The following is a 22,088-nucleotide window of genomic DNA, read 5'->3' as shown; positions in this document are numbered from 1 at the left end:
AGTTTTTTCTTAACTGTGAATATAATTTGGCAAGTTTCTGTATCTTAGATGGGTGGTCAGGCAGCCAATGTCACTGGTATTTGTTATTTAGATTGTAAGTTAAATAAATTGTAACATTTGTTCTTTTTTCTTTTTTAGGTGGCTTCACAATAACAGGTATGAATTTTTAAAGCTAATGACGTCAATTTTTTTTTTTTTTTTGCTGTTTTCACCATGTGTTGTTTACATTTTTAAAAATCACTTCTCATTTTTATTTGCTTTTATGAAGGAAAATACCTGTACGGTAAGACAGTTTTTTTTTTTTTTAATGTTCTTCATTTTCCCCCAAATGCCCTTAAAAATCAAACCAAAACCACATTTTAGGTAACCTGCATTAACATTTAGCCGTGGCACATGGTGTGCTCTTGTTGACTTTACACATTTAACGTTTTACACATTAACAACGTGTGTGTTGTGTTTCTGTATATGCACATTTGTATGGAGAACCTGTAATTGTTCACATTTTGATACTGGTCGATTTATAAATGTTCACGTAGCACTGATGATGTGCTGTGTACCCCTGCCAGATGCTCCAGAGTGCCAGAATAAATAAGACAATTGCTGGCCTTAAGGAAACAGAGGAATTGACATCTAGGACCACTCCATGGCCCAAGTTCAGGCCCCTACTAATACATGATGCCCGGTTAGCAGAGGACAGAGCATTCCTTTCCCCTCACCCCACAGCACCAATCTGAGCCCCTGTTTGGGGACTTCAGTTTGAGCTTTATAATCATGGCCTCTTCGGGTGCATTACAGAGTGTTCTATAAAAACCCAAACTGCGAGTCAAAAAGTTTAAAACTCTCAAATTCATACTGGTGTCCAGCCTGTGTTGATTACATTAAACTATTCCAAACACTCTAAAGCTATTTTCTTGTGTACAGAAGGAAGATGTTTCCTTACGGCACCCTCCCTTTTGACCCTAAGCATTTTCTCACTTTTTCAGAATCATCTATGCAGATTTAGAGAGGGACAGAAATAATAAATGGTAGGTCTGATCTGTGTGAAGGTGCAGGTTGAAGATGTCTCTAAAGGCATCCTAATGGCCATGGCATTTTCAATATGTTGTGCAGATACCAACAGTGCATTCTTTTTTTCCTGAAATCAGCTGAACCAAAATATTTAAGGGGGGAAATATTTCCAAAAATTTCCATTTTGCAAATGCTATGGTGGCGGAGTTGGGAATTAATTAAACCACTGTTCATATAAACTCATGATCAGGTCGTTCCAATATGATTCTGTCCAAAGTGGAACTTTCTGAATGCGAGCAATTTCACAGGGGGTCTTTGCTCTCCGCTTCTCCTCCCCGGACACGGCATTTAATGATGAAATAATCCATAGACTCTCAGAGACACAGACATTGAAAAGGATAAAAATGCTAAAACAGGGCAAGTCCTCACAGAGGGTTTTTAAAATCTGAACCATGTGAAGCTCCCCCCACCCGCCCCGTCAAGTCTCCCCAGTTGTGCACTGCTGAAGATGCTGGTTTTGAATCCAAGCATGGGAATTTGCATTTAGTTTTAAAACTTTTATCTTATTTTTCTCATCCCATGTTTGAACTCACTGAAGTCTTCTTGGAAATACTCTGCTCCTGGCACCCAATAAGGTGGTTGTCCTTGTGAGATGTGAGGGAGGTGGAAATTGGGCAAGGTAGCCTTCATGGATTCTGAAATAATTAGAAATTAAAAAGTCAACCATTGGAGAAATATTGTAGGGTCTAGCAGCACCTTAAGTCCTGTGCAGCCTGATAATGAGATCTTCACTAGAAAATCACTGGCTACATGTTGCCTTCTTAAAATACATTGATGTATTTAGCTATTTTCCTATTTTCCTGCTCATTGACTATGTCAGGATTTTGCTTTTCGGGCCTTCCTTTTGTGTCACTTGAAGCACCCTCCCTTTTAAATATCTAGGTAATAACAGGATCCTAGTTTTCTTTCCCCAGAAATTGTTCATATCATGTTCTAGAATATCCGTCCAGCAATGCCCAACATTTCCTGCCTTGGATACATCTTGCGTTCAAGAGAACAGAATCACGTCTTCCAAAGATTTCTATCATTTCATGTACTTACTTCATTAAATCTTTCTTAAGGCTTTAATTTGAAATTTAATTTAATTTGAGATTTTATGTTCTTGCACCCCTCTTCCCAACACTTGAAATTGATACAGTTAGAACAAGAGAATGTTCCAAAACTCTCTGGGAATCTCCACATTGGCAGGCCCCTCTCACTTTAGATGACCCTTCTTCTCCTGAGCTGGGTCAGAATACCTGGGATCCACACGCTATAGATGCCCTGGGGAAGGTTCTAAAATTTAGGTCTACACAGTGAAAAGCAGCTTTAAGCCTAAAGAACTTTCCTTTGAAGTCACTTTGAGGCTTTGAAGTCAAGGCTTTGAGATGCAAGGGCAGTAGAGAAGAATTAATCTAGCCCTTGGCCTCCGCCGGCAGCTTTTCTGTAGTCTTGTGCAGCTGAGTGTGAAAATCTAAATCTGAAGCAGAATATATGGAAATTGAAAAAAGTCATTTGGTCCACAGCCCAATATATTTCAGAGATTTCATTAGTGGTGGACATTAAGTGCTGGAGGTGATTTTGGAATTTGCAAATCTTTATGTGTTGCTCCTAGACCTTGCCTCATTGAAAGGCCCTTGTTGGGACCTATGATCTCATTCTCCCTTGACCTTTATGGCATAAAACATGATAACCTCCTATACGTTATAGCTCATTAGAGTTTGTAATTTGGTATACCATTTAATCTTCAACCTTACGAAGATATTATTGTTCTCACCTATATGAAGGAAACGAAGGTTGAAAGAGATTAATCAACTGATTAATCAATCTACCCCAAATCACCCATCTGGATTCAGAGCCTGGCCCTCTAATGATGGGTGTTCTAACCCTAGCACCTTCATTTCCTCCCTTTCAACCTCTTCTTTCCTACCTTCATCTTAACCCCTTTGCAATCCAAAGCCCAGCCATGTCTCATAAATGCCATCAGTGTGACTTCCAGTCAAATGAGCAATGAGGGGGGACTCATTGCATGTGCATCACACTGCTTGTGGTGTGAAACTAGAGCACATTAATTTGGATTGTTTAAAAAAAATTAAGTATTCTGGTTCAATTTGGAGAAGAGAGAGGCATGTGCGATTCCCTAAACAGGCAGCCATAGAGTTGTATATTAAAAGTCAATATACTTCTCTCAAAGTTGCTCTCCCAGTTAGATGATTCTCATAATACAGTAGACTTAACAAGGTACGTGGCTTTTTAAGAAAGCCAAAGTATGAAAATTCTGACATTGTAACACACTTCAATCACTGCAGTACCTAGGGTAGAGGAACCAACCCTCTTCAATTTTAGCTTCCTTTACAGTTGAGGAAACTGAGTCTCAGAGAAGAGAATGCTTTGCCCAAACTTAGATGGCAAGCATTTTGGCAAAAGTTGGCACCAAGTCGATTTCATCAATTCTCAGATCAGTTCTAGGTAGCTCTTGGTAGAAGTCAACGGCAGGTGGATTTGGCAGTCGATTGAGCCAGAAGTTTAACGAAAACCCTAGGCCCAAATAACCCAAGAGTTACTGTGATGATGGTGTACCCTTGCAAAGCCTGCCAGTGGATAAAACATTCTCCTATTCAGACTGCCCAGGAAATAAATAAGCATGTTCCCAGATGCTATGTCACTAGACCCTCAAACAAACCTATGCTGTGGATGGAGCAGGTACTATTATCCCCATTTACATGCAGGGAAACTGGGAAATAACCTGCTCGAGGTTATTGGCTATGTCATTGGCACCAGTAGGCTTCAAAACCAGGTTACCTGTCATCACACCAAGTGCTTTCCGTTGTTTTGTGAGGCCTCTGGAAGCAGTCACTTGAAGGGCATGGACACTCCACCTCAGACGCTTGCAGGAATCTAGCAGCACCCCCTACTGAGGAGGGTGTGGTTCATTCACATAATCTGGCTTGGCTCCTAGAACACTTACTGCATTTATTTGTTCACTTCTGTGACCTCCGTAGGAGTAACTCAGTCCTCAAACTAACACTGCTTGTGATGTGTGCATCTGGATGTGATGTTTAGCTTACTAATTCCACAAAGCTCTGGTAGCAAACCAGTACATCCACTCTGCTGATTTTCTGCCTGTCCTTTTTGCTAGGCCAGCCTGTCTTCCGGAAAGTTCATGCTAGAGAACATCCGATCCCTTCTACTGTAATCACCTTTGCAGGTACTCATTGCATCATGGTTCTTGACAACCACAGTTTAGTTAGCTTGAAGTTGACTGCCTTCAAGTGTTCTTGAAGTCTTTAGACATGAAACAGTTTGGCCCCTGTCCCCTCTAGAACATTGCTAAAGGATACAGTGGCTTCTCTGCAGCTGGAAGTATGGTGGGTCATCAACAATAACACAAGCATATCCACACAGGACAGGATGCATAGTCAAGGGAGCAAATGGACCTGAAGAGAAGATTGACCCCATGGCCTCTCCCTCTCAAGTTTCAACATATTCCAGATTTCTCACAAGTCTCGCTTCTCAAAATGGGTCTTACATTCCAAGTATAATGAAGTTTCTTTAAAAGCAAGCTGTATTTCTTTCCAGAGCCTGCCTTCCTTGCCTCCAGGCAATGTGATGATAGCCACATACACACTGATGATAATACATCTGTGGGGGGTTCTCTAGAGGGAACATTGCCAAGGTGACCAGAGGACCACGCAGTCATCCCAAATCTGCCGTAAGCATAGAGCCCAGGCATCATCTCCAAGTCTCTGGATGAGGACAGGGATATTCATTCCTCAATCATCGCCATCACTGGCCACTGTGGTAGAAACACTTCCTCCTGCCCCAGTAGGACTTTCCTATTCCTCACATCAGACTTACCCACTCAATAATCATGATACCCAGACTTGACTGGTGGTTTTATCACAGGCTTCGTTTATGTCCTGTCAATACCGATTTTATGGGGTGCCTGGGTGGCTCAGTCAGTTGAGCATCCAACTTCGGCTCAAGTCATAATCTCACAGTTTGTGGACTTGAGCCCTAAATCAGGCTGCCTGCTGTCAGCACGGAGCCTACTTTGGATCCTCTGTCTCCCCCTCTCTCTGCCCCTCTCAGCTTCGCCCTTTCTCAACCTCTCTCTAAAAAATAAACACTAAAAAAATACTGATTTTTACAGTGGGTATGAAATACACATTTGATCTTTAAATTGTGTGGTTGGTTAAGCCTATGATGTTATGTGATTTACTATCAACTTCTCAATTAAATATGGTGAATTTTAAAAGTATACTTGTATATGTATGCAGAGACAGAGACAGAGAATGAATTCTCTGACAAGCCAAACTAAAACTCCAGTATGTTATCACTGTGCATAAGTAAGGAGGTGAAACTGACTTGGCCAGAGTAAAATGGACTGTGTTTGATCCAGCATTCAAAATGAAAAGGAAACAAATCAAAACAAAAACAAAAACCAACCAAGTGAAAAGGAAACAAATATAATAGACCATCCAAACAAATGATGTTAAACTGTTTCCCCCAACCAATAAAAGATATCTCAAGAGAGGCTTTTTTTTAAAGAGAGGACACTTTCTTTCATTTTGAGAGAGACAGAGACAGTATGAGCAGCATGAGTGTGAGGGAAAGAGAAAGAGAGAGAGAGAGAGAGAGAGAGAGAGAGAGAGAGAGAGAATGAATCCCAAGCAGGCTCCCCACTGTCAGCACAGAGCCTGATACAGGGCTCGAACTCAGGAAACCGTGAGATCATGACCTGAGCCAAAACTGAGAGTTGGATGCTTAACCGACTGAGCCATCCAGGTGTCCCCAAAGAGAGGACACTTTTTTTTTTAATTTTTTTAATGTTTATTTATTTCTGAGACAGAGAGAGACAGAGCATGAACAGAGGAGGGGCAGAGAGAGGGAGACACAGAATCTAAAACGGGCTCCAGGCTCTGAGCTGTCAGCACAGAGCCCAACGCGGGGCTCGAACTCACGGACTGTGAGATCATGACCTGAGCTGAAGTCGGACGCTTAACCGACTGAGCCACCCAGGCGCCCCAAGAGAGGACACTTTTTAAAAAAACAGACCAGTATTTGCCAGCATCAACAATCTGTACCACAGATACTAATTTATCAGTATCGTTGCAGAGCAACACCAGGATTTATCTAGTTGCTTCCTTTCTATCACATACAATTCTCTCTTAAATGTTCATGACATTTATTAAGTGCAAATAGCCCTGACCTTTCCATGGCATTATGCCTTTGTGCTTGGACATCTGTCTGCCTGGAATGCCCCCTTCTATACCACCTTCTAGCCAACCTTACCACCAACTTCACCTGGCAAGCTGCTCTGCAGGTTCCAAGGCCAATTTCAAATATTTCCTCTTTTCTGAAGGCTTCCCTGACTCCCTTAGACAGAGAGCAAGCTGCTTCCCCACCCCGATTTCTCAGCCTCACCTCGCTGCATTCTAAGCTCTCCCATCTCTATACCTCACTTCTCATGTGAACAACAAACAGAATTTTTATATGCATATACAGCAAATGTCAGGAACTAGTTACAGATATAATAGCACCGAACTAAGCATTTCATCCTGATCAGAAGGATGGAAAGATGACTAAAAAGGGAATAAATAACCCTTTTTAATCACTGTAATTCAATTTCATTTACTACCATGTCCATTTGTTTAATGCCATGTTCCAAATAATTTCATTTTGTGAAATGTGGCATTAAACAATGTGACCACATCACCTTTCTTTTGTAATTTCTCCAATTTTCTACATAAAGTGCCTTGAGTCCCATTTAAAGCAACTTATCACTTATAAGTAAACTACGGAAAAGGAAGCCATAATAAATATTCTCTCTCCATGGTTTTGCAATTCAAATAATAATCCTAGCTGTTCTTCTGGAAAAATAAGTTTTATTTGCTGTAAGTCTCTAAGACATCCATGTTCAGCCAAGGTTTTGAACAAAGACACTAAAAGAACCCACTGCTATGAAAACTACCAATAACATTACCCTGAGTTCAAGGATCAGAAAGCAAGGAATCAAAATACGATTGACTTGAGCACTGGGTAGACTAGACATCACATATCTCAGCTGACCACTTCCTTGACTACGTACACAATTTCAAGGACAAATCTGGAGGACACCAGTTGGAACCCTTTGCCTTCTCTTGGGTCATAACTTCCCAAGCCTGCTATAAAAATCTCTACTACTTCTGCAGTTAAAATTAATCTCCTTGCCCCTCTCCTTTGTATCTCTTAACATTTAGCACTTTCTGGCCAGTCCAAAATCACTTATTTTTTAGTCTCCGTCTAATTTCCTTGAGGCCACGTAAGGATTGGGGATAGAAAAGCAGATTCTAAAATATTCTTTTAGGAAGACAAACAAGATTGAATACATACTATACTATTGAATACATACTAAAGCATTAATATGCTACATCCTGCTTTTGCCTTGGGTTGGTTTTGACACTTGGTATTTAAAATGCTAGCTAGCAGTATCCCTAGCCCATCTTCTCTGTGCCCTAGCAGTGAGCTGGCCTAGGAACTGGTTCTCTACAAAATTTGCTAGAGCATCAAATGGAACCACCACAGCAGGGCCCTCAGCAGAAGGAAAACTTGTCTTTGGAGGGAATGAGAGGTATGGACTCCTGCAGAAGCTGATGCCTAAATAAACACAAAAGGCAAGAAGACTGGGCTAGAAGTCCCTCCCTTCCTCGTGTTTCCTCAGTCAACAGATTCCTACCACAGGCAGTTTGCCTGGAAAGTTCTAGAAGCAAAGGCATCAGGGCAGAGGTCTTTCCATACCTCCCATACAACTCCCTTGGAGATGAGGTACATTTGACTCAAGTAGCCTGTCTCGTTCCAGCATCCTGGGCCTGAAGGATAAGGAGGTAAAGTGATTATAGGAATGGTGTTTGCCATGTGCATGGCCTTTTTCAGTCTGAAATTTATCCTAATGACCTTCACATAGCGAGGAGCCAACTGTGAGCTTCCCCTCATTAGTGGACTCTCAAGTCCATTAACATTTTCTTAACACCCACTAGCCTCTCCTGGAGTGTAAGGAACCTGGTGGTTCTGGAAATAATCATGCTCACATGGTGAGTGGTATTAACTCCCAAAGGCTTCACCTTTGCCCCCCCTGTTTACTTTAAGATGAGCGTGGTCAAGGTCTTCCTAACAAATCTCAACTTTGCACCACAGAGCGATAGCACTAGGACACAGGCATCGCTGTGAAACACGGAATGGATGGTTTGCTTCTTAACTGGCAACAGGGGCTCTGGCTAAGATCAGAATTTCCCTTCAACCAATTTTTTGGCGCTGGGGCATTTTCTGTTGCCTCTGGAGAGTGGAGAGGAGGAGGCCAGATCCCTCCATCCCTTGTGTCACTCCAGCACTTTTCATTACGGTTCCTTTGGTCACCTGCTAAAGGAAGGTATAAAAACAGCCAGGTGAACCAGCATCACAGGGGACAGCTGGGTGATCCCTCAGCACAGACGGCGTGCAGGCAGAGTCTTTCCCAGTGATATGCCCATACGAGCTGTTTTCCTGATCCGCGCTTTGGCTTGTGCTCAGGTTGTGGGTCATTTACAGTCACCTGCTGTTAACCGTGATGTGATGTGAAGTGATGACATGCCAGCACTTCTCCCCTCCGGCCTTATGATCTCACCCAAGGGACTTCTAGTAGGTCATTAGGGCTTCCTTCCTTCTCGGTTTTCTTGTAGCAGAACCCAGGGATTTCCAAAGAAAATTGAGCACAGGGCTAACTTTCTTGCCCTTCCCTTTCACAGAGGAATGTGATGACAAGCAGCCGTTGACCAGCAAAGAGGAAGAGGAGAGGCGCATTGCAGAAATGGGGCGCCCCATTCTGGGAGAACACACCAAGCTGGAAGTGATCATTGAAGAATCCTATGAATTCAAGGTATGCTCACCGATGCTGCCCACAGGGGAGGCCAGGCCCATCTCGGGACCCAGCCTGTCCAGACTGTCATCAATGTCAGGAACTGGCTCATTAACTGAGAATCTTTTCAGGGCAGAACTAGAATTAGAAAGGTAGGGAACCAAGAGGTCCTGCAAACTGAACAGTATCAGAACCAGGGGCCAGTGGATGGCATCTGTCACTGCCCAGGGTCAGAGGTGCCCCAACGGGAGGACTTTGTCTGAGGGGAGAGCAAGGAAGAAGCAAAGGTGGATTCCAAGAGATTGTGATGTGTGGAGGAAACCAAGCTCTATTTGAAGAAGCCAGTAAATCCATTAGAAGCGCACCGTTCACACTGCAGACGGTCAGGAGGCTTTTGTTCTGGAGGGGGAATGGGAAGCTCTCCCTATAAAACATCCACCCCATCGACAAGTTCTCATTTATAATTAGTCCTCCTCTTCAGATCCTAGGACATTTTAGCACAGTCAACATACTAAAGGTATATGGTGCCTGTGACCAGAGAGTTTACAACCGAGCAGATAAAATTGAATTCCTGGTCCTCTGGATGATGAAAAGTCATTTTTCAGAAGTTAAGCAGATGAGCCTTAGGGTGAGCTTAGAATTTTGCGGCGAAACTCGCTGTCCATTTCAGCTGCTCCCTCTGTCCCTACTCTACCTCCCACCCGTCTCGTTCACACAGCCCTGACAGCTAAGACCCCAGGAGAGCCACACACTAATTCTGGAGTGGGACATGAAAAGGAACCTCGTTCTCTGGTTTTCCAGAACTACGCACCCACGCTGCAGCTGCATTTTCCCCAATTATTTTTCAAAAGCAGACCCTGCTCCTATTTGGAAAACCAGAATGAGGATCCCAACAGGGACAATCAGGCCAGGACCTTAGAAGCCTCAGTATTTTATCTCGATGTTTCACAGTAGTGGCCTCTTTTCCTTTAGCTGGATCCATTAATTATTTGTTAAAATTAGTTCACAAACGGAGGTGCCTGAGAGGAGACAGGTAGAAGGGAAAATGTCTTTTTGCAATTGAAGTGAAATTTTTTAAAAAATAAAAAATGCAATTAAACGTTCCCCTTCAGGCTGCTGCAAATCTATGTTTCTTTCACTCATTCCCATGCAAAGGAACAGGGGTAAACACTGGGACCGGTGCTTTCTGGGCAGACCTCAAGTATCGGAGCTCACCTGTTGTTTGATCTAGAACCTGCGGACTGACACACACATACACAGGTTCCCTGTGATCCCAGGGGTGCAGATACCTCAGACTGTCCATTTCCACGGACCAGTCGGTCCAGATGTAGCCAACCTCACTCTTCCTCATGCCCCCTCTTTTCACCTGGAATCAGAGCGCCTGGTGCCACCTGCTATAACGGAGATTCTACTAGTTGGCAGTTCTGGGCAAGTTTGCCCTCCATCCCTCCAGGGCTCTCATGGGGAATAATTGTATGGGACAGCCTGCCTTATGGGACAGGCTTTATGGGACAGCCGGCCTTCCCCTTCCACGCACCCAAGACTAGGAAGAGCAGTCACAGAAACTTTCTGCAGGAAGCATCCCACTGGGTGTGGCAGGGCACGGTCTTCCAGGCGGCAAAGCATTCTTGGGTCCAAAGCTCTCTCTCATAACCACTCCAATGACCTGGACATTTGAAAGCTCCCCAGTCTCTTTACAGAAGTCCACTTGTTCGGGGTTCTTATCTTTCTTCCATAGGCTATTTCCTCCCATCTCCTCAAAGTTCACCAGTAGTTACTATTAAAAGGAAAGGGAGGTTGAGGGCATGTTCCTGAAGTGCCCTCGAATATCAGTATGATGTTATTCTTTTAAGAAATTTATTTTTCTAGGTCCATAGCTGTTTTTAAAGAACCTATTCAGAGCTCTTAGAACTATAAGAGAGACTCGAATCTGGGTGGCACTTCACAATGTCCCACTCTGCGTTTGCCTGCTGGGTTCCTGTTTACTATTTTGTGACTAAGGGTTTGGCTTCCTGACACCCACTGCTGATGGTGAGGCTATTACAATAGCCTACAGGCCCAGTGCAGTGAGAGTTCAAATTCATCTTACTTAGTGTCCCCTCTTCCCGTGGATCAAGGAAGGACACGTATACAAATTAAGCCCTCGGAGGAACCAGGCTGTCCCATAGTCCCCCAGAGTCAACATGAACCAAAGTTTACAATCTACCCTGGGTTTTTCATATACATAAATTTTAACTTTCATTTATTTTAAAACTTTGTTCTTTAGAGATGTTTCTTGAGGCAACTCTGTGTGTTTAACTATCACAGCAGTTTATCTCTTGAACTGTTTATCTCCCAGGTGATGGGATTCTCTGCCTTGGCATCAGAACAGAGGGCTCCTTTGGCGAGACCTTCCCCAAGTTTCCATTACAGTTAGGAAAAATCAAAGTCATTTCTTGTCATATCCTGCACAGAACTGTGAGTTGGCATCAGCCAAGACACTCAGTGTGCTTGATAAAATGGGGTTGAGTCCAGAGAGAAAAGACATGCCTGTCCTGTGCCTGAAGATACTGTGGCCAAGAGCAGTGACGGTTACAGCGGTTATCAGGGGTGCTAGCAGTTCTAGACACAAGGCTAGGGCGGAAAGGTCACCACCCTAAGGAAAACATCTAGCAAGGAACGATGTTGAAAATACAGAGTGGGCCAGTTGGAGGTGGGCCCTTTCATGCTCATTATCATCTCCATGTTCAGATGACTCTCGTTGAACTAACACACTTGACATTCCGACTGAGCTTTGGCCTTCTGTACAGGCTGCTCAGATCACACTTTCTTTACTCCCAGTTGGCTGAGAACTTGCTCGCTCTCTCTCTCTCTCCCAAGCCATAGTCAGTTGACGTGCATTGCATTAAACGTGTACAGATGTTGACCTGAGACAAATAATGTGTCTTTTCTGCCTCTTTGCAATTAGTGGGGATTCGAGGATGCTCTGACAGTAAGTGTGGATATGTGTGGTAGACTAGTCCACGCGATAGTCTCTCTGGGCAGGGTACCCTCATGTCCTGGGAGTGACCTTTCTCCCTGTAGTCGCTATGATTGGTGGTAGTGCTTTGGGTGTATCTGCCTGCTTGGTTCTCCTGTGAATGTTTGGCTGTTGTTGTTGTTACCTTAACTGACATTTAGAAAGTTAGAGGGCGCTCGCTGTAGAAAGCCAAGTGCTTAAAAAGAAGTCTAAGAGAGAAAAAAGAAGTCTAAAGAGAAAAGTAACAGGGAAATTTAGTGCAACATCAATTGCAATGTGCCCTAAACCATATGAATTAAACTTCTCTTGTCTCGCCTTTTCTTGTTTGCAACAGAAGTAGCGTTAGAGTGGCTTCTCTAACAGCCGCCAGGCTGACAAAATCAGTAGCCACAGAAAAATCCATTTATTGATGATCCTGCAGCAAAATTCTTGGGGCTCTGCTCTCTGGCTGCATTTCATTGGTAAACCAAAGCACAATAATACCAGTTTTTAGTTCCATAATTTATCTGCCAATTCCAGCTATTCAGAAACGTGTAATGCTGAGCAGGCCGTATACTAATTCAGTTATAGACAGGATGCCACAGTTGAAGCCAGGAAAGAAGCAAGTTCATGAAGCATTCAAGGAGAAGGGATGGGCCTCTGCAACGTCTGCTCTTCTAAACACTGAGGCCATTCTTCACTGGCCATTAGGCAGTGAAAGAGGCTCGAATTTGCTATGAAGCAATTTCTACTTCCAAATGGTTCTAGCCAAGGGCTATGCTCGTTTGCATAATCATAACAGTGTTTGATGTCAATACTGTTGTTCTGAGCCTAACATCCCCTACCCTTCGTAGAACTCTGGGGTTTCAAAATCACCAAGGTCTTAGATTTCCCAAGGCTTTAGCCAACCCAACAGTTATCTTATTCTTTCCAACCCTTCTAGAGTACCGTGGACAAACTTATTAAGAAGACAAATTTAGCCCTTGTGGTTGGGACAAACAGCTGGAGAGAGCAGTTTATCGAAGCCATCACTGTCAGCGCTGGTGAGTACCTTTCTCTGCATGCCGTAAATGACAACGGCCCACACTGAGCTTGCTTTTCCTACTGGGACCACTTGGTCTAGGTCAAAGCACCAACAGCCTTCCAGGGTAAAATTAAAAGAGGAATAAATGTTTTGGTGGCATACCTGCACATTTCAGAGACGGCCTTGGACTTTCTAGATGAAGCACATGTCTTCAAACATGGCATTCTTCTTCATCTACACTTTCTTTCTGGAAATAGACAAGATAAACGTAAAGGCGTTTAAGGCTTTTGTGTCTCTAATGCACAGACAGCCAATCGTGAGTCTTTGTCCGGAAACTTCCCTGAAGCAGGAGAAGTGGCCAAATGAAGGTCACTAAGGAAGGAGCAAAATGCTAGGTGGGAGAAGGTGACATTAAGACACTTTATCACTACCATCTGTATCGTTTTACACTCTCTTCAACCGTGTCTAACAGAGCAGCGTTTGCACTGGCTCTAGAAGTGCAAAGGAAAATCCTACCAAGATGAAGTTGTTTTCAAACTCAAGGAGTCAGAGACCCGAGGGAATTAAATATAGAAAGAAAGGGCTTTTTCTTGGCTTCTCAAACCGTGTCCACTGTCTGTATGATTGTATAAAGACAGAGGAAAGCCCCTCTCAAAGATGCATGAAAGCAACACCATTGTGGGATTTCCCCCCTTAATCCTTCCGTTCCATCTTGACTGGTTCTTTCTCTTTAGCACTCCCCACAGGTCCATCTTCTACTGTTGCAGCTATTGAACAAGACTAGAATGTTCTAAATAGTGATTCCCACTGAAAAGTATGGAACCAACATCACTGGCCGTTAGGTCGTGACTGCTAACACAACCCCCTCTTTCCAATCTGCCGTAGAATAATCTGACAGATCTCCAAAGTGCTGTGGGAACAGAGGGTGGTAGGATTTTTGTGCCTCTTTGTTATTAATGCTGTTTATAATCACACTTTGGTTTCTTGCAATTGAGTAAATAAAGGAAACTTATGAACCTTAAATAATGGGAAATTGCTTGGAGAGTAGATTTGGAATTTACATGCAAACTCTCCTCGGGGGAGGGGAAAACTCCCTGTGTTAGCCCCTTGGGGCTGCCTTTACCAAGTACCAGAGACTGGGTGTCTTACAAACAAGCTCACAGTTTAAGAGGCTGAGAAGTCCAAGATCAAGGCACTGGCAGATTTGGTGTCTGGTAAGACCTTGCTTCCTGGTTCACAGACAGGAACTTCTGTCTTCTGACTTGTCCTCACATTGAGGAACAGGCAAGAGAGCTCTCTGGGATCTTTTTTATTTTTTATTGTTTTTTAAGTTTACTTATTTATTTTGAGAGAGAGAGAGAGAGAGAGGAAGAGAGAGAGAGATCAAGCAAGGGAGGGGCAGAGAGAGGGAGAGAGAGAGAATCCCAAGCAGCCTCTGCACCATCAGCACAGAGCCCGTTGCAGGGTTCAAACTCATGAACCATGAGATCTTGACCTGAGCCAAAATCAGGAGTCAGACGCTTAACCGACTGAGCCACTCAGGCACCCCTGGGGTCCTTTTTATAAGGGCTTTATCCTCATGGCCTAATCACTTCCGAAAGGCACCACCTCCTAATACCATCATATTGGGGATTAGGTTTCAACATATGAATTTGGGGGTGGGGGGCACAGTCTACAGTACTCGCTCACTATGTCTTACATTTTTCTTTAAACCAAACATTAGTATCTGAGGCATGAGCTATATACTCCCTCTTCACAGAGTCAAAAACTAAAAGGACAAAAATGCTTGAATAAGAAATTGCTGATGAGACCAGTTGAAAACATTAAAAATAATGAAATTGTTTTATGGGCTTTGTTATAGCAGAATTGAAACGTTAAAACCATTAAAAGTAGCATAAACTTTAATGAACCATTCCCAATGGTTCACAGGTCTCCTTTGGCTGCAGACGTATGAGCATTTATATAATGGTCACAAGCTGGACATCATTAATTCATTTTTCTACACGTCCATCGTTGTTCTTGGTGGAAGAGATAGGACAGCACAGGAAACAGACAAATACCCCAGCCCAAGTGGAGCTTATATTCTACCCAAGGAGGCAGCAAATAAGGCAAACAAAATCAAGTGTGTGTATGACAATGAGCTTATCATGGAGAGCAACAAAGCTGTGGAGAGAGATGAGAAATATACGTGAGGCCGCACTCGACTGTGGCCAAGAAGACACCATCAATAGACACATTAGCCATGCATTTTCTTTTCGAGCAGTGGAGTGGGTTTGTGTTCGTTTATTCACACATTTTTGTAATTCACAGGGACCAGCACACACATTTAATGGCCAGTCCTTCACAGTGGCAAAAGGGCAGCTTAGAACGGTGAGAGAGATTTTGCCACACACAAGACCAAAGTTGTGATCCTGGTCAGAATAGGTATACAGCGAACCAACTATAAAGACGCTAATGCTTCCTTACTTTCAAGGGGCATATTTGGTTTGCAAACACTTTCATTTATAACGTTGAATTAAATCCTCTCAAAATCGTATGTGAGCGGTATTACGATTACCCTGATCTTCTAGAATCTGAGCCTTGGTGAGGCAATATGTCTTTGGAACAATGCTCAGAACCCCAGTCTTCCAAATGCTAGTCCAGTGGGCTCTCTACTACCCTTAAGAAAGAGAAGTTTCAAAATGAGTCAAACTGCTCCCTCCGCACCTCTGTCTGCTTGAGGGACTCTGGTTTTGTCCCCTCTCTTGGTGCCATGGTTTCGGCACTCTCATGATGGGACCGACTCCTGCCCAGATCCTTTGAACTGTTGTTAATGAATGAAATAAAAAACCTCTCGAGTGTTCTTATTTGTCATGCAGCATGTTGTGTTTTATGTTACTAAATGACTGCTTGGGAATAACACAAAATTGCTCAGACATTTGCAGGCCGCTGGGTAAATTGACCTTATTTACAATTTTGAGACAAAATATCAGAAAAGCAAACCCATATTTTTTAAGCACTAGATTATTAGAAGGGCAGTTAGAAAGCTCAATATTTGTCATTATGATTAAATTTAAGTGTCTAAAGAATGTTAATGTTCTTCGGTTGTTAAATGGACAATAAAATTTGTAAAGCGGTATTGAAAACAGACTTTCATTGGATTTTAAGATTTCATTGCAAAAGAGTTGAGATTCAGAACCGTTTGCCTTATTAAAATATTAAATTGCTGTTAAACGGCTCTACTGAGACGCTTTTTCCTATGCAATTTTCTGTGCAAAATTGAGTCTATCTATCTTGCCAAACAAATAATAATTTTGGAAATAGGATTTTACTTCTGTTTCTCAATGATTATGTTTAAATTAGTTTCGAGGTAACCCCCCCGGCAGTCTTTTTGTTCCCCTGCTTTTCCTTAACTTCAGTTCCTGGGCTCAGTACCTGGGCTTCCCATAACCTTACTGTTTCTGGGAACCGAGGTCTTAGAGTCTGACATTTGAAGAGTTCGAGGATTCATAAGACTCCAGAGATGAGGTAGGGACTAGACAGTCACGTCCCCGTGGTGGTCCTTCTGTCGCCTCCTGGGTGGGATACCAGGAGCAGTAGCATGAAGCAGTTAAGCGATTGTCGGGTGCTTCTAAGACGTGTCAGCAGACAGATGCTCTTCGACGAGAGGCTAGCACTCACTGCATGTCCAGTACGAACTGTCCCCATGTCCTCCTTCTTCCCAGTGTCTCCATCCAGGCAGAATGGAGGGCCGACCTTAAGAAAATGTGTACCAGCTGGGATATAGAGGAGAAACTGTTAGGTCAAGGAAGATGACAGACTCCATCTGGGTGAAGAGAACCAGATGCCAATGCTACCAACTCCACAGCCACCATATTGTTGTTCTGCGCAGCAGTCCTGGGCCATGGTGAGGTGGAGGAGAGTGGTTGCAAGCCTGGCTTCGGAGTCAGATGTGGATCTGTGTCCCAGATCTCCAGAAATTCTCTGGGTGATTCTGGACAGATTACCTCCCCTCTAAATCTCTGTTCCCTCAAACGTAAAGCAGAGATAGCTAGTCCTCACCCATGAAGTTGCTATAAGGATTAGTCAAGGCACTTCATCTTTTCAAGAGGGCTGTCTCTACACTTAGATACCAGAGTCGGTTGTTTGGGAGACAAGTCTTGTTGAAGAGCCTCCAGCATAACCAAATTTTGTGTGAATATAGTCGATTCAGTTTAATTGCTAAAATGGCGAAGTGACTAAAAACCACTGTCCCTTTTGTAGTGAGTATCGGGCACACCACTGAATAGGTAAAAAACTGAGGTTCAGAAAAGCAACAGAACTTGCTCAAGAAGCAAGGCTGGTAAATGGCAGTGCCAGGGTACAGGTCAACCCAGGATTCTCTCCAGTGTGAAGGGCTCACTCACTCGCTGTACCTGGGGACTGAGTCTGTGCCCGTGCACACACACACGGATACACGTATGGAACACACATCTGGTAGGGGATATCTGATATGCACAGACATGCACGCGTGTGCACATGCATGAACACACAGGGACGCGCAGACGTGTGCACACACAGATACGCACGTGTATCTTACACAGCATGTATCTTTCGTCATTTGGATAATTGAGCCACAGCTTAAAATATGAAGGGTTTTTTCCCTTTAACATTCGTTAAGTCTCCCTAAGCCTAGTTTATAGGCCCATAGGGAGAATACACCAGCCAGTTCCCCAAACAACAAGAAGTATGTTTGCCTACATGCATCCATAGACTTCTCCTGCCTCGTAATTTGTGACCTTCTTTAAAGAAAGTCAGCACGCTGCCCTCTCTCTTATCTGGTAATTTTGGGGATCTGGCACTAGGGATTTTTCCGGAATGCTTTTACTACTTTTGACATAGAGTTTGCATATCCGACATACTATCTGCTGGCATCCTCATAACAAAGGAACACTCCAACGTGGCAAAAGAAAAAAAAAAATCCTTCTTGTGGTCTCGGTTCTGTATCTTACCAGCTGTAAAACCTTGACGAAGTATTTAACCTTTCTGAATGTGTTAGAGTACCCCTGACAGCATTGTGTTTCATGGCCCACCTGATTTCCGCAATGGAAACCTCTATTCTTCCCACCCACCCGGCTTGCTTAAGTTAGCTCTTCTGCACAGTCACAGTATACGGTCCACACCCATTCTCCCAAAAGGAAAGGGACGGGAAGATAGTCTTTAAAGTGTAGCCTCAAAGAATCTAAGTGAGATGATGCTTTGAAAGTGCTGAATTTTCTTCCTGCTCCTTAATGGGAAATCAGAAATGTCTGTGAAATCTGTAGGACAGACATTCAAAACTCGGCCAGGCTGGTGGATGCGGCTGGCCTGTCCACACTCACTCCACTTCAGAGTAGACTACAACCAGAGACCCGACTTCAGCTACAGAAGGAGGGCATGCTCTCCCAATGCCTACCAAGCCAGTGTGGAAACTAGTTCGGGTTTGGGGGACGCTTCGTCATCAACTCATCATCCATGCATGCTATGTGGAGAAATAAGTGTTCTCAATTAAATTGAATTATTTCATAGCAAAAACTGTCAACTCTGGTGCCCCAGACAGTAATTCACTTGAAAATACTGTCAACTTGACGACAGACCGACTCCATAGGCCTAAATGAAAATCATAAGAATGGTGCCTCAAGTGGGCATGGGATTGCCATGCAATCTGGTCTAAGCAGGAATCATGCTAGCATCTCTCCTATTACTGAACACCGTTAAGGAAGAGGCACTCTCATTACTTAATGTGCTAACCCTGGGTCATTTGAAAATCCCATTTAAGCAGTTTAAAAAAATGCTGCTGGGTCAAGTTTGGCACAGCCCCAGCATAACTATAAGACAATCAGGAGGAAGGAAGGAAGGAAGGAAGGAAGGAAGGAAGGGCTGGCAAAGTAGAGGGAGAAGGTGCTAGAGACTGGGAGTTTCCATTTTGCCCTGTTTCTTGTGTGACTATACAGATTCTTAATTATCCTTTACCTACAAATGATAAGCTTTTTCATTTAATGAACAAGGGTGTGCTGGTTTCATGAGAAGTAGGCACAACAGCCTATACCTCTGTATGAAATTGTGGCTCACATCTGCTTAAACAATATTACCATTTATTGGTTGTCTTCTACATGGCCGATGCCCTCTATTATTTCTAATCCTCACAGCTATACCCTGAGGTAAGTATTTTTTTTCATGAGTTTACCGTCCTGAGGTTGCTTCTATAACGTGTTTCCTTAGGGTCACACAACTAGCAAGTGGCCAGCTAGAATAGGAAGCCCCATTGTTTTGAGTTCAAAGTTGATAAGCTTTCAGTGAAACCCTGGGTGTCCCTCCCACAATTTTAAAAAAAATTTTAAGGTTTATTTATTTGAGAGACAGAGAGAGAGAAAGAGGGGCAGAGAGAGAATGGAAGAGAAAGAATCCCAAGCAGGCTCCACGCTATCAGCGCAGAGCCCGATGCAGGGCTCGATCTCCCCAACTGTGAGCTGAAATCAAGAGTTGGATGCTTAACTGGCTGAGCCACCTAGGTGCCCTGTCCCTCCTACAGTTTTCATTCAGGTCTTAAGTGGCTAGATTTCAAATGAGTTAACGCAAGAGAAAGGGACAAAGTTGATAAGTCCTTTACTCTTGGTTACACACAGCGAGTGAAGTGTTTAGAAATGAGTCTGCAAGCACTGGACAGAGGTGCAGAAGGACCAGAAAGAATACCAGGTGCGAGAATGGACAGGTTCAGTCACTGCAAGGCTAATCCCATCATGAGGAACCCAAAGGGCTTCCACATTCTTTTTGTGATCTTGGAATTGTATTTATATCTCCTGCTAGAAATCATGTCAGGTCTTCAGAAACAAAACAGAATCAATGCCCATTCTTTTTTTCCAGCTCCTCCTGTTTCCCGGTGGTATGATCAGCAATTCAGGCAGGTTTTTCATGCTCTGCACCACCAGCATGCTTGAACTAATAGGAAGGACGATTATTTTAAACTCTAACAGGAGATGTGAACAACACTGTTGCCCTCCAACTTGGTTCTCGTTCCTTCTTCTAGTATACAGCTAAAATATTCACGTGCGTTGCGATAGTGCACGTAACACGGGTGACAGCATTTCATGTAAAAATCGTCCACTGGAATCTCTGGCTTATCTGGAGACTTGAGTTCAAATGGTCAAAGAGCCGCCGACTAGTTGGACGGCTCTAGACAAATCTTCTAACGTCACTTGTGAAATTAGGGGATTGGAATAGGTGACCTCAGTCTCTGGAACATGGAAATATGAAAGGGTCCCCTGATGGACCTTTCATTTTCAGCAATAAATGTCAACTTGCTTTCCCTGGTCCTACTACTTGAAACTTAAAGCTCTGACTTTAATCAATTGGAGTATCTGCCTTACAGTACACGTTTGATAAACTGGGTAATTACACCAACGTGGCTGAAGCTCATTTGAGACATCTAATGTTTAAGACACACCATCTGATGGTTACATTAACTAAATTCAGTAGCTGCTCTTCCTTGCTTTGAATTAGATATTAAGAAATAAAGCTTCTTTACCTTTTTATCAGCGTCCTTTTCAAAACTGCCTTCCCTGAATTATAATTTAGTTATAATTTTAATCTTTAAAGTATACTATTTGAAAAGTATTGTTTTATCTTTCCTTAGAGTTAGAATAATTCTTCATGATGTCACTCACTATAAAGAAAGCATGATAAATTCCTAAAGACATTTTCCCAGCAAATTAACTTTTATCACTTCTGCAGTTAGAAAATCATAACTGTATAATTCGATGTCTCCTTATTCGCTCTGGCTGTCAGAAAGCTCACTTGATGTTTTTTCCCCAACTGGTCAAAATTCACTCAATTCATGTGTCTGAAAGCCTCCTTTATTTATGCTTTCTTTGGATATTTGGGTCCTATTTTATTTTAAAGTATGTTATGCTCTGTTAGTAGATACAGATCCGCCCAGATCCTCTTAGTAGTAAGAATCTAAAGTAAAATCCTTTTTAGTTTTAAATAACAGCAGATCTGTCCTGTTGACCATTATTTCTCTAGCACTTAGGACAATGTTAAGCGATGATAACTATTTGTGGAAAAAGAATGAATGAATTTATGTGTGAGTCAGTGTTTTTCAATCCACATGTAACTGGATTAAAAGTCTGTTTTCACTACATCATACAGCTATGTCTGATCTACAAGAAAATCTGTATAAATACATACAGACTCTCATATAGACAGATGCCATATTTCAAAAACTTTCAGGCATACATAATTCTTGTCTAATAAATACAAATACATAGAACATGCAGCTACTCATATGCATGTGTTTGTACACAGAAAATATTTTTTGTATGTTGCAAATTGAATGTACAAATCTATATTTAAAGTGGCTTTTTTCTGTCAGTTTTCTTAGTGGAATTTTACCGGTATTTAGCTGATAATCCTGATCCTAACTAAGAAAGAGGAAAGGCACAGGGCATGAGGAAGAAAGGGTTACAGAAATTTCCAGAGAGAAAACTATTTGGGGCCCTATTCGCAGGTTAGGCAAAGCAAATCTAGAATATCTGTCATCTTAAAAATGTCAGTGGTGACAGGATAAAATGTTGAACCAGGTAGCTTTGACCCTGCTTTAGAACGACGCAGGCCAGCTACACAGGGGCGGGAGTATGAGAGGGTGGGAGAAATAAGCAGTTATCTTCTGTCCCTTGGATATGCGTTAGCTGATATTTCTGAAAAGAATACTGGCTTGTTGAGCTGTTTTTCTCTTAAATTGCTTATTACAAAACCTTCAGGAAAACACAGTGCTGAAGGGCTCCAGGATGATTCAGCGGCTCTTATTTGTAAGACTGAAGTCACGTCTCTGATGCAGCTTTCGTCTGGAGAGGCAGCAGCAAACAATGCTCCATCACTGGATCCAGTAACTCTTTTGTTGGCGTTGGCTGCTGAGACGTGAAGACAGTTCTAGTGGTTGCTTACAAACCAATGCATGAGGCATGGGGGGGCATTTCATCCCTAGGCGAGAGCCTTCATACACTGTTTTCAGTGGGGGAAACATTTCGGCATAATCCAAAGAGGTGGAAGGAGGAGAAAACGTGGCCACGGCCACCACATACACACACCCCAAAGGCAGAGGGGAGCCTCATAAAAGTGACTTGCAGCGTTATCCCTTGCTGTTCAGTCTGCTCTCTTGGTAAAGACCGTGT

General features: G+C 43.0%; 1 protein-coding gene across 11 annotated transcripts in view; it reads left to right on the top strand.

Moving 5' to 3' along the window:
* Positions 1 to 22,088, top strand: part of SLC8A1 (solute carrier family 8 member A1) — a 380,167-nt gene that overhangs the window by 318,468 nt on the left and 39,611 nt on the right. For 8 of the 11 annotated variants that reach the window (XM_060653270.3, XM_060653263.3, XM_060653299.3 and 5 more), the window contains 5 exons: positions 139 to 156; positions 269 to 283; positions 4,187 to 4,255; positions 8,811 to 8,941; positions 12,841 to 12,940. In XM_060653270.3, the coding sequence (XP_060509253.1) occupies positions 139 to 156; positions 269 to 283; positions 4,187 to 4,255; positions 8,811 to 8,941; positions 12,841 to 12,940 (333 nt within the window). The remainder of the gene's footprint in view (positions 1 to 138; positions 157 to 268; positions 284 to 4,186; positions 4,256 to 8,810; positions 8,942 to 12,840; positions 12,941 to 22,088) is intronic. The other 3 variants (XM_060653319.3, XM_060653311.3, XM_060653254.3) reach the window with 1 other exon arrangement.

Source organism: Panthera onca, chromosome A3, assembly GCF_046562875.1.
Source record: "Panthera onca isolate mPanOnc1 chromosome A3, mPanOnc1 haplotype 2, whole genome shotgun sequence".
NCBI lineage: Eukaryota > Metazoa > Chordata > Mammalia > Carnivora > Felidae > Panthera > Panthera onca.
This window is presented reverse-complemented; position numbering and strand designations above follow the sequence as displayed.